This window comes from Bos indicus x Bos taurus, chromosome 27 (assembly GCF_003369695.1).
Source record: "Bos indicus x Bos taurus breed Angus x Brahman F1 hybrid chromosome 27, Bos_hybrid_MaternalHap_v2.0, whole genome shotgun sequence".
In the NCBI taxonomy this organism is placed as follows: Eukaryota; Metazoa; Chordata; class Mammalia; order Artiodactyla; family Bovidae; genus Bos; species Bos indicus x Bos taurus.
The window spans coordinates 26,571,352-26,584,503 of NC_040102.1; the positions used below are offsets into that span (position 1 = coordinate 26,571,352).

A 13,152-nucleotide genomic window follows, 5' to 3' on the forward strand; every position below is an offset into this window, starting at 1 on the left:
TGACATTAGAAGTTAGACAGGATTTAATAACTATTTGAAGCAAAATAACTGTAGCTTATACTTTTTATGTAATAAAGAGCCATAGTAGTATGGGAATGTCATTTCAGTCATGGACCCATTGGATTAGGTTAATAGGTTTGATCATCTTCTATTTGAGATCAATGATTGTTACTTTAGGAGCTTTATAGATTTAGCTGGATCTTTTCATTTATTTATTTAAAATTAATGTATTTATTTTAATTGGAGGCTAATTACAATATTGTAGTAGTTTTTGCCATACATTGACATGAATCAGCCACGGGTGTACATGTGTTCCCCATCCTGAACCCCACCGCCCACCTCCCTCCCCAGTGGTACATACACACAATGGAATATTACTCAGCATTGAAAAGAATGCATTTGAATCAGTTCTAATGAGGCGGATGAAACTGGAGCCTATTACACAGAGTGAAGTAAGTCAGAAAGAAAAACACCAATACAGTATATTAACACATATATATAGATCTTTTCTTTTTAAATTTAAGGTTATCCTTGAGTTAGGAAAAACACCAAGCTCAGCATACGAATTCACACTTTGTCATAAACTGAATTTATCTCTAGGTGAAAAAGCCCTCTGCCATCATGAAGAAAGGGAAGCAACTTCATTTGTCCTAATGCTGTGATTCTTAGTGCAAATACTAAAGTTAAAAATCCAGTGAACCCCCTGCATGGAGTTATTTATTATGTCATTCTGGCATGTGATATTGGCTTTGTTCTGGAAAGTTCCAATTTGTTTTTTTTTTTTGGGTCCTATTTCATACTCATGGGGAGGAACTTTAAATATCATTTAGGAATGGTCTTTACAATGTCTTTGCGTTGTACTAAAGATTTTGAAGGCCTACTTGCTTCCATGTAAATGTTATCTCATGGACCAGGTGATAAAATTTTATTAATAAAATATTAAGATAGATACTCAGAACAGTTGTGTTCTCAACTTACTTTTTCCAGATTTGATCAATCTAAGTTTTATAGCTCTGATCTAAACTTGATTTTAGAAGCCAGCCCAATTGGATTTAAATTCTTGAAGATACCATAGATTTGGGGGCACAAATAACATAGTACACACTTCTAGTAAGATCTACTTTGGGTTGATATGAGGGCTCAGGAGAACTAACCTGCTTTCTGAAAAATAACCGAGAATCCAAACTAATCACACATATAAACCAGTTTATTAGATTGTCAGTGATACTTTGAGACAAATTCAAGTTATTTTTATTGTTCTTTATATAAACAGAGGAAGGGAGGAAAGTTTTAAACTTCAAGCTTTGTTCAGCATGTGTGCAGTTAGCATCCACAGAAGCACCATCGGATATGGAAGAATTAGCACCACAGAATTTTCGGACCTAACTGTTGACATGCATCACTGAAAAATTTGGAACATGAAAACTGAAGGAGTACGTGGTATGGTCTATTAGAAACAATACAAGGCAATGTATGACTCATTTTCATACGGTACAATACAATCACCAATCAATGAGAACCTTTTAAGTACAATAAAGGACAAGAAACACTTTGTACCCTGTTAACACTAAAGCAGTTACAGATTTAAAAACATGTTTTCTTGGAAGAGGCGGTGGGTTGAAACGATCCCTCCTCCTCAATTTTTAAATTCAGAGTTATATAGTTACATGATCTCTTAAGAAAGTATTTTCAAATCTATATCTCTCTACCAATGCCGACAATTTTTTTTTTTTGAAAACAGAAAGGTTTGATGAACTAAAACAAAACAAACAAACAAACAAAATAGAGTCTAGAAGTACTCCAGTGTGGTGGAAGATATTCCACATCAGATCGGTTTGAAAAGGATGCCAGTGGTGCTGACACTTGTCTTTCCTTCCGTGGAGGAATGTCAAGTACAGAAGCCTCGCATTCACGATGAACTTCGGTTCATTTCTTTCACCGAATGCCTTTATTCTGGAGTGTAACATGAGAGATTTATTCTTTATTCCTCTACTGTTTTTGTAGTGTCATGGGCTGTTCCTTTGGCTGGATTTGACAACAGTGAAAAGGGTTGATATTCTCTCTGGATTTAGGGTAATTTGTGAGCTAAAGAAAAAATATTAATTTAAATTTAGCACAGATGAACTTTTAAAGGGATTTTCACTATTTTCACAGTACAAACCCATAATGAATATCATTGAAAACCTTTCTGTTAGAAAACATGTAACAAACCCTCAATTTTAAGTCTAGGCCAATTTTGGCGTATTTGAAGATACTGTATAAGAAATGTGCAATAAGAATAGATACAGGTATATTCAGATCTCAATGCGTTGGTGCCAAGGAAAAAATATTTTTACTCACCAAGAGAAGAATATACCTTGAAGCATCTATGCAGACACATGAATCAATCATATATCTGCCCAACTTCTAATTCTGGAATAGTGATAACAGGGTCATTTAGGAAAAAAGTACTCAATTACAGTACGGCAGCAATTGTATGTTGTATATATTTAACAGCAAAAACATCTTTGAAAATAGAATCAGTACTATACGGTAAGTTTACAATTCACCATTTCTATACTTGTAATACATGCATTTGTTTTCCCAGTTTTTAAAAATCTCACTAGGACCAACATCTTTCTGAACAACAATCTAACATGAAACAAAAACCTTCTAAGGAAAATATTTAGCATCACAGAGACTTGAGAAAAGTCTGTTACTCAGCATCACAAAATACTCGATAGATCTACATTTAAGATTGTTCATGCCATGACATTAACACACCTTTGGGTTAATATATCTTATTTAGAAAAAACAAAACAAAACGAAGAAACGAACCAAAGAATTGACATGGAATTTATCTTTAGTCTCTTCTTGGTAAGAGTAGACTTCTAATAAACTTGACTCCTTTCTGTACCATGTAATGATGATTGCATCTATGAAGCAGCATTTACATGTAGCAAAACGTTTAAGACTAGTGACAGGAAAATGGCCACTACAGAGAAAGAATTAAAAATAAGTAGAATTATGGAAAAATGTTTTTTTCTTAAGTGAACTGCCCTCAAACTAAACAAACAAAAAACACAAAGTCTGTTTGCTTTGAAATATTCTTGTGTTGAAAAACATATTTGGATACAAGTTAGTCTATCCTTACGAATATCAGAGAAATGTAAGGTATACCTTGAGAAAAAAATTTAGCTTTTGGAAAAAAAAAATCCTTTTTTTTTTCCCCTGTTGAATCAAATCTATTGTTTAAATCAAGTATTAATTTTCTGAAGAGGAAACAAGTATACACGGCAGCACATCCACATTACTGATTTAAAGCTGGTAATTCACCAGGCATGGTTGATTTGAGCATAGAAGCAACACTGATTTCTTAATGTGTTAGGGTTACATTAAAAAAAAAAAACAAACTCAACTAAAAATTGAGTAATGACAGGCTGGCTTAATATTTTGATTGCCCTTATCTTTGATCAACATTTCAAAACAAGGTAGTTCCGATGAAAAATAGGATTAAAAACTAAAAGCTGTCTAAAAATTGTTCAATGAAAAAGCCTTCAAATTTTACAACATTTTAACCTCAAATGATTGTAGACTAACTCAGACTAACATTTTGCCATTATCACAGACACTTTTGTTACACTTGAGTTTTTTCCTGCAGTGTTCATTGGTTGTATTATGTAATGCAATTTTGTTACATTAAAATAGTTTGAATTATTATATTTTATTATAAGAAGCTTTAGAAAAACACATAAGTAGGATAAATTTATAAAAGGATAAAGAATATTTTATGGGATTTTAGACAAGTTCTATACAGACATATAGCTAGTTCAAGGTAATAAAGTGCCTTCATTTCCAGGTAATTACTTTTTCATTAAAATATTTTAAGGCTTTACAAGAAACTTAATGTTATCAGAAGTTTGATAGCATATGGGGTTATGCTATTAATTAGCATTCTTTCATAGTTTTCATTTCATTTAATCTTTTGATCCATATTAGGTAATTTTTAATAATTAGCAGCTTAAAATGATAAAATTTGAATTGCAAATTCTGAATTCATTTTGCGAGGAAAAAGAAAGATGTATAATTTATAAATGCTGTGATTTGAACATAAGATTCACATGTTTCTTGTGACTGATCCATTTATGTCATAATATATAAAGGCCAACGCCCCCCAAAATTCAACAGAATACTTCATTTCATGGCAAACAGGGCCACGACTTCATTCATTCATATATTCTGTTGTCTGTACATTTAAAATGATTGTGCAGCCTTAAATGAAAAAGGCCGCAGAAAATCTAAGATAATATCTTCAAATACAGGCACAATTAATATTTTTTATTGCAATAGCTTATGCATAATCTATATTGATGCCAATACCTAATGTTAAAGCATTTATATTTGTTTTCATTTTGCTTCTAATACCCACAGATGTATCAGGATGAAATACTGGTAAGCTAATTGAAGTACATACAATAGCCATAATCATACAGAATTCTATTTCTTCTCGTCATCTTTCTTTGGAGGATATGGGGGTATTTTAAACACAGCTCTGTCCTTAGTTCTCTTGGCAGCTCCAGAGTTTAAGATAAATTATGTCTATATGGACATCAACTACTTGATTTTGCTCTAATGAATTAAAATGTTTAAATATTCTTTTCAGGCGTTTAGTTATTTTTATCAGAAAATTGTTAAAGTCAGGCACCAGATTAAAAAGCCATGATATCTAAAATGCTTTCTTAATTACCACTGTATTAATTTCAAATGTTCCTTAAAGATTTTTGAGATTAGATGTTAAAAGGAAAGGTAAAATGCATTGCAAAGAATGGTTTAAGTTAATGTTCCATACAATTAGAAAAACAGGAACTACCAGTAGGACCAAAGTGCTAGTTTTAAAATTGAGTTTGGTTTGTAATTTAAAGCCTAGTAAGAGTCATTCCTGGGAATTAAAAAAGAAATTACAATGGCATAAACATTTATAATTGCACATTCCTTTACCAAAGTGCCACAAGTTACCAAAACATTTAAAAAATGTACATGATGCTACTTTTCAAAATCTAAGTATATATAAATTTACCTTTATTTTTAATAGTATAGTACAGACAAACAGCACAAATATAAGCAGGAAGATGAATTATAACTTTCTAAAAACAGTATAGTGTATTTAAAAAAAATAACTATTATGAACTTTTGTCATTATGAAGATTCAAACCCAAAGTATAGCCAAAGCATTTCCATAAAATCTGAAAACATCATGAGAGTTTATGTAGGCAAATTTTAGTCACACCCTGTCATGCAATGCAGAGACATTAAGTGCTTTTTTTAAAAAACACTTTTTTTAAATTTGACTACATATTATACTTACTTTCTTCAAATGTTGAAGGGACAATATATGCAATAACTGAGCTTTGGAGACAGTACTAAACATAAGGTTTCTAGCCTTAAGTGTTCGTTCCTCTTAAGCACAGCAAAAAAGGTTTGATGCATGGGTTATTAATTTTCATGCTTCTATCTCTTTATTCTAAATAGAAATGTAGAGAGGTCATATAAGAAGGACAAAAGGTCATTAGAGGCCAAAGCACAAACATATGGAACAAACATGGTGGAACCTCTCCATATGATTAAATTTGGTGAATTGGGGGAAGACAATAAAATAAATGATTTCTTTACCATGTAATAATTATATTAATATATATTTTAAAATAAATGCCCCCACATAATATTAGAGTTTTAATAGTTTTGTAGTTTGAACGTGATGACATTAAACTACGGAGGTATCTGTTTATAAATTGTGACCAAAAACAATTGTATTGTTCAAAGGAGAGAACATGGGATTGTGATTGTCAATGACAGCCCCTTGTTTTTTGTTAGGCTGCAGGTTAAACACTGTGGTGGAGCGTCTCATTTAATTAGGGTGAAAATGCTGGGAAAAACATACAATAACTTATGTTACAATGAGGATTAGTTCACAGTCATGGAATATTAAATGACTAGCAAAAAAGGACCCCTTCCTTTTTCTACAGTTTGAGAATCTCCCTTGGATGTAAAAATGACCACATAAAAGCATATGAAAGAAGTGCCCAATTCAATAAGTTCTTTATCTTCTGAGGATATAGAATGGGATACAAATTGAGATTTGTATCCTCTGAGAAATTCTCTGAGAAAAGCAACAAACTTTAAAATCAAGTAAAATCAGAAAGGATCAATCATGATAAATCACTGATAACGACTCTTTCCAACCCAACATACAATAGGTAAGTCAGAGAAACAACAAATTTCCTTCCTATATAATTTAAAGGACCTTCTTGTAGTTTTTGAGTATGAAGATATAATCTCTTATTGGTAAGTAATAGTCTTGATAGTGGTGGCATTTAAAAATTACTAGAGAAATACTTCAAATAATGGAAATGCATAATATTTCTAATAGAAATTGTAGATGTGTGGAAATTCCACACTATGTATCATAATCCAACTATATATTACCTCATGTAATACCCAGTATAAGATTCCACAATATTTTTTGCTGACACACACACAGATTTTTTTTCTTGATTTTGCAAAAACAGTTGTATTTACCTAATTTAGCTTTTCCCTGGAAGCAGTGCTATTGTGATGACGTAAGTACTGAAAATACCTATGAGAACCATTCCTACCATATAATTTAATCTTGCTTTCTATTTCTACTGTATTTCCTACTTAGTATTTCAATATCATTCAGCTGTTGTATAGCACTTTTCATTTCCAAATGCCTTACAAATGATTAGAACAGTCACTTCTCACTGCATTCCCATGAGGAAAGGAAAGTTCATAAACTGCTTGAGCAGTGGTGGAACTACGCAGACCTTAGGTATCTTCTCCAAGCCAAAAGCAGTTGTCCAATTCTATGTATCTATACCATACGATCCCTGGGGTCAAAGGCAAGAGCTTCTCTGCTTTACAGACCTAGCAGCCTGTTTGGGTCATGCTCTATGCAAAATAAATATTTGTTGACTTAATGAAGGAGAAATGAGATTGGAAAAAAACAGAAGAAAGAACCTCAACCCCACGCCCAACTGAAACGGTGCGCTTGCCCACTCTTGCTTCTCTGCTACCAGAGGGTGGTAGTGTTACGCGTCTTAAGTGATAGGGTGGTATTACTCACTCACGATGGCAAACCCATGTTGTATATGCTCACCAGAATATCTATGACACAACCGTTATTACAACCACTCCTCAAACTTTGAATGAATCACCTTGCCTTTTGCCAAACATTTAAATGAGAGGTTGTACTTTCATGCACAGTAGACTATTCTTTTCCCAAGCTAATTCAGGCACAAAACAATCAAGGAAGTAATCCTTCCAGGCGCAATCATTATCTTGAAAATGGAGAATAACCGAAGGGAGTGGAAAGACAGCTACACAGACAGTGCGAAAGGAACCGGGGAATTCCGGTATTTCAGTGTTTCGGAAATAAGTGCAGGAAAGTTGATATCCTTGAGGAGATAGAGATTTTAGTGAGCTAGGTGAATGGTGAGGTTCAACTAGATGATGTCAGTCTTTTCCAGCTCTAAAATTCTTTGTTGTGCTGTGCTTCCTTCTCAGATATGATGGGAATGTGTACGGTTACCAAAATAAATTTTATTTTTAAGAGAAAAGAATAAACTTTGTAACGTTTAATATCCTGGATCTCGTGAACAACTGAGTATTAAGTTTTTTCTTTTTCTTTTCTAGGCCTTGTTGACTGAAAAAAAAAAAAAAAGCACAATGTGAAAGTTGTGAGTATAGTTTTATTTGGGGCAAAATGAGGACCACAGCCAGGGAGACAGCACCTCAGAGAGCTCTGAGAAACTGCCCCAGAGAGGTAGGGTGGAAGGCCAGTATACTGGTGATTTTGCAGAAGGGGAATATATGCATTAAGCACATGTTTTTTCCAAAGGTTTCTGCTAGTCTCATGACGGTCACTGCCAGTCCCAAGGAGCCGACATCACCGTGAAAGACTTTAGTGCTTTTCTGTATATGAGGAGATACAAGAACTGGGCTCACACACCATTCTCCTGAAACTATCTTACTATCTGTAGACCTGTTCTGGCAGTTTCTCCCAGAGCACAGAATGCCTCATTCCTGGTCTCCACCCGGAACTCCTTTTAGAGGATGTTGAAGGTGAGTAGTTGAAGTGGCTCATGATTTAAATCCTTGTAGAGGTCGATGGCAAGTGCCAATTTGTAGGTGACAGCCTTCTTTTGCAACGTGCCATGTCAAGCCTTTTAAATCCTAAATAAATCTACTTAAATTATGTCAACCTACTGTGGATATTATAATACTTTATATTATCAGCCAAATTGGCAGCTAAGAGCTTGCTCCTACATCCATAACTTTACATGAATGTCTCTGAATAGGTCTTACCCACTAAGTGCGACTCATGACCTCATGTTCAATTTCAAGGAGAGAAAGGGGAAATTGTTTTTTGTAAAAATTAAGACTTTTGGTTTTAAATCACAAATGATAATCATACTGAGTATGAATCTCTAAGCTGCTGTACATGTTAATAAAAACAGCACTATACAATAGCTAGATTAATTAATTTGACAGAGAAGCAAAAACATTACTTATCCAAAATTAGGAAGCAAAAATCTAATTTTTATTAGCCAGAACATAAATACATGGGTGGAAGAAAGATGATTTACTATGAACTTTAATTTCTGCTAAGCTAGGACTTCCAAAACTCTTTAAACTGCATGTACTCACTGGGAAATCAGGCATACCATTTTTTATTTCACAACCTAAGACCACTTTACACTTTGAACGTTAAAAGCATGTCCTCGCGCATACCAAAACGGGAACCAGGGCTATATCCTCACTTCTCCACGTGGCAACAAACATATTGACAGTTAATTAAAATTAATTACTACAACCAAAAAAATGGTGAACTGCTTAGAGAATTCATGCATACTGGTCAAAAGTGGTTAACCATCTTCATAGTATAGAACATATATCCTTGAAGCTGAGTATGATAGCACTTCAAATCCTCCTTATGGGTTAAATTACAGTAGTAAGACTCTTTTGGTAATTTAAATGTAACTGCTTTTTTATGAGAAATAAGACTTGGGCCAAATTCTACATTAAAGTAGGTCATGTTAAAGGGGAGTTTCATTTCAGTATTTCTGGAACAATCAGAATGAAATATGAATGTGGCAAAATAATTTAGGAACCGTAAGGAGAAAAATAGCTATCAGAGACAAGAAGGAAAGTATGTGTATTTAGCGGCAGGCAGAAAGGCAAAGGAAATGAGAAAATAAGTAGATGAGAGGGATTCAGAGACTGGGAATAGATGAAATGTTATTAATACTCTCTCAGTGATCTGGCAAAATATTTCCTGCGAGTGTCTTTTTCCATAGAACTGATGCAACACTGTAGTACCATATGGTTTCTCTTCCCCTTGCTGAATAGTTGTATAAACTATTGTTGAAAATGACCTCCTAGTTTCCCATAAAGTTAAGAGAGCGCCCGTTGGGGGTGCTCTTCGTATGACTGTGTTCTGCAACCTCTTTGTGGTTCTGCTGCTCCCCATTTTAGAATCTTAAGGGTGGACGTGGCATGGATAGGAAAGGACTAAGCCAAAGACCAGCTCAAGCCTCTCCTTTCTTTAGTTACATCTGAATTCAGACTCCTCTTTGGCAAGAATAGGAGTCTCTTAAAAAAGACAACAGCAGATCTGTTGGTACACAATTGACTGTGCCACACCAGAATCACAGTATTATCTTTGCTTAAATATATTGCTGCTCCCCAGAATCTCAATGACTCTTTCCTTAAAATGGTAAAATTTAGGAATTTCCTAAATGTTTCCCTGGCGGTCCAGCAGTTAAGACTCCACGCTTCCAATGCAGGGGACACAGGTTTGATCCTTGGTGGGGGAACTAAGATCCCACATGCTAAGCGACCAAAAAACAAAAAAATCTCTATGCCAGAGGTGATAGTTATACAACTCTCTAAATACACCAAAGATAACGGAATTGTGCAAGTAAAGCAAGTGAATTGTATGGTATGTAAATTATAATTCAAAAAATTAAAAAACAAATAAAATGGCAAAATGTTGGTAAATTTAATTAGAACTTTCAGAAGAACAAAAAATGCAATCTGGATGTTGCTTTCATTGTATCCATTCTCCTTTCATTACATAAAATATGGACCCATGTGAGTTTCCAGTAATAAAACTGAGTTCATAAGGTTTACAGTATATAATTTTAAAAGTGTATACAAGCAACTGAGGCATCACCATACTGATAAACAATGAAAGCATTCCTTCCTGCATGTTTTGATAATACAGATATATAGAGATATCATAAGAAGTGTCTCCTAGCCTGGAATTATTTTTCACATTACTTTCTGAGCTCAAAACAGAGCTATAAAGTAAAAAAAAAAAAAAAAAAAAGCAGTAACGGTTCACTGGCTATTGAATTGTTGAACTGCACAAGCCCATTACTTCTGCTTTTAATAGAACAATAGCATAATTTAGGGTCTCTCAAAAGAGTACGAATATAACTAAGATATAGGAGAGTTGCCTGAATGTTAGGAGCACTATCATTTAATATTAGCAGATATTTTGTCCCCTCCATCCTTACTACAGGGTTGCTGCCATGATTCAGTTAAGATACTCAGAAAAGATCTGCTTATTTTTCGCCTGTTTAAAAAAAGAATCATTAGCAATAAAAAGGAAATATAAATTCAACAACAGGGATGGTCAAGAAACTACTAGACTGAGTGAAGGAAGTCAAACAAAAAATACTTATCAACTTATATGAAATTCCAGGATAGATGAAAGTGACTTATGGGGTGAGAAATCAGACTGGTGACTGCTTCTGGAAGTCAGGATGGGGGGACGGTGTGCGTGGTGACTGGGAAGGGATACATGGGAACTGGCGTGAGGAAAACGTTCTATGTCTTGATACTTGCCCAAACTGACTGACTGGTATAAGAACTGTATGTAAATTAAACTTGAATATAAAACGTTCAACAGCATTACGACTAAGCAAAATATACCCACTGAAGAACCATCGTGAAGGTTGGTGTCACTTCTCTTTTTTCATGTCAAAACTCCTACCCTCACCGTTCCCCACAGAGAGCAACATATCCCAGAATGGGGTCTATGATGTACTCTGCAGACGACATGGATTTTGTATCAGCACACTAAACCCAAACAGGCTCTTTGTAACTGGAGAAAAATTAAGACACATTCTTTTATTGACCACAGTAAATGTGTCTTTATATCTAAGAAAAGATATAAAACATCTGTTTCAAATACACCATAGAATTGGGACTTCCCTGGCAGTCCAGTGGTTAAGATTCCATGCTTCCCATGCAGAGGGCAGGGGTTTGATTCCTGGTCAGGGAACTAAGATCCAGGATGCCCCGCCTGGTATGGCCAAGCAAACAAAAAAACTCCTAGAATGTGAAAGGTTTTCCAAGTCAGATTTATTCATGTGAAAATACTAATTTATACACACAGAAAAAAAATAAATTAAAATTTTGGCTCAAATGCTTAAAAGTAATCATGGCAGTATGGCCTTCAATCCTGTTTTGGTTCCCCAAGGAAGTGTGAATGCAGGTGCAGCAGTAGTGACCACTAATAGTAGTGACCACTAATATCTACAGCAGGTCGATGAACTTAAAACATTTAGGTGGGAAGGAAACAAAATTTTATCTTATGCTGTGGTGGCAGTGAAGTTGCTAAGTTGCGTCAGACTCTGCGACCCCGTGGACTGTAGCCTGCCAGGCTCCTTTGTCCACGGGGTTTCCCAGGCAAGAATACTGGAGTGGACTGCCATTCCCTCCTCCATTTCCTTGTGCTACTTGGTGCGTAATCGAGCGTAGACAGTATGCCACATTTTAAAACTATTTCAATGCCACTGGTTGGGGCCTAATTTTTAATGATTAGCTCACCACTTCAAATCTAAGGGGCCAAGCTCGTTGACTTTAAAGAGGTGACAATCAGAGGTAAAATATTCAAGGAATTCCCAATTTCCTATAGAAATAATCTTATTACACTACTGGACAATTCTAAAAATAAAGTGAAGAAGTTCTACTGGTTCTGAGAAGAAAATAGTAATACCCGGACATATCCTGAAGAGAATTTATGTGCAAGTGATACCAAGTATTCATGGGCAAAATTAAGACCATAATGAAAACCAGATACTTATTTCTCCAAATTATTTCTTATTTTAATTCCATTTCTAACCTACCAAAGGCTTATGCTGTCCTAAACCGATGTGTTATACAAAGTCATCTAAAATATCTAATTTAAGTGCTATTCATCATTTCCACCAGAGTAGAGGGAAGAAACGGAAAAAGTAAGCCATTTCCCTAGCACAATGCCTGCCTGTAGGAGGAACTCAATAAGGATGCATGGAACCAATGAATGAATGCTTTCATTTCCTGGAACTGTCATTTCTTACCTCACAAAATGACTTCTTACTATACATTAAAAATTCAGTGTGATTGAAAAGGAAAAACATAGGCACATACTTAGTTAAAAAAAAAAAGTAATGCCCTGGGGGTTTCCCTGGTGGTCCAGTGGTTAGGACACCGGGCTTCTACTGCAGGGAGCATGGGTTCAATCCTGGCTAGGGAAGTAAGATCCCACATGCCACACAGTGCGGCCAAATAAGTTTAAAAAAGTAAATAGAATGAAAGTAGTGCTCTGAAACCACATCATTATCGCTGCTATTGCTATTGTTGACCCCAAAACTTGTATCAACATACACTGATGTAATTGGAAAACCACAACAATAAATTGCTACATGATAACCTAGATGTGGGAGAAGGCAATGGCACCCCACTCCAGTACTCTTGCCTGGAAAATTCCATGGATGGAGGAGCCTGGTGGGCTGCAGTCCATGGGGTCGCCAAGAGTCAGACATGACAGAGCGACTTCACTTTCACTTTTCACTTTCATGCATTGGAGAAGGAAATGGCAACCCACTCCAGTGTTCTTGCCTGGAGAATCCCAGGGACAGGGGAGCCTGGTGGGCTGCCGTCTATGGGGTCGCACAGAGTCGGACACGACTGAAGCGACTTAGCAGCAGCAGCAACCTAGATGTTTAGCTATAAAAAATTTCCTTTTAAAAACTCAGTTGACACTAAAGGACACCATTTGCTTTTCTAGAGGCAATGATAAAAACTTATATAATTAATGGCATG

The 13,152-nt window shown here is 35.2% G+C and overlaps 1 protein-coding gene across 1 annotated transcript in view; it reads right to left on the bottom strand.

Annotated features, from left to right (window-relative positions):
• Nucleotides 1-1,186: 1,186 nt before the first annotated feature.
• PURG (purine rich element binding protein G) overlaps nt 1,187-13,152 on the bottom strand; it is a 40,717-nt gene continuing 28,751 nt past the window's right edge. The window contains exon 3 of the mRNA XM_027529759.1: nt 1,187-2,085. Within this exon, the coding sequence (XP_027385560.1) occupies nt 1,990-2,085 (96 nt within the window). The 3' untranslated portion in view covers nt 1,187-1,989. The remainder of the gene's footprint in view (nt 2,086-13,152) is intronic.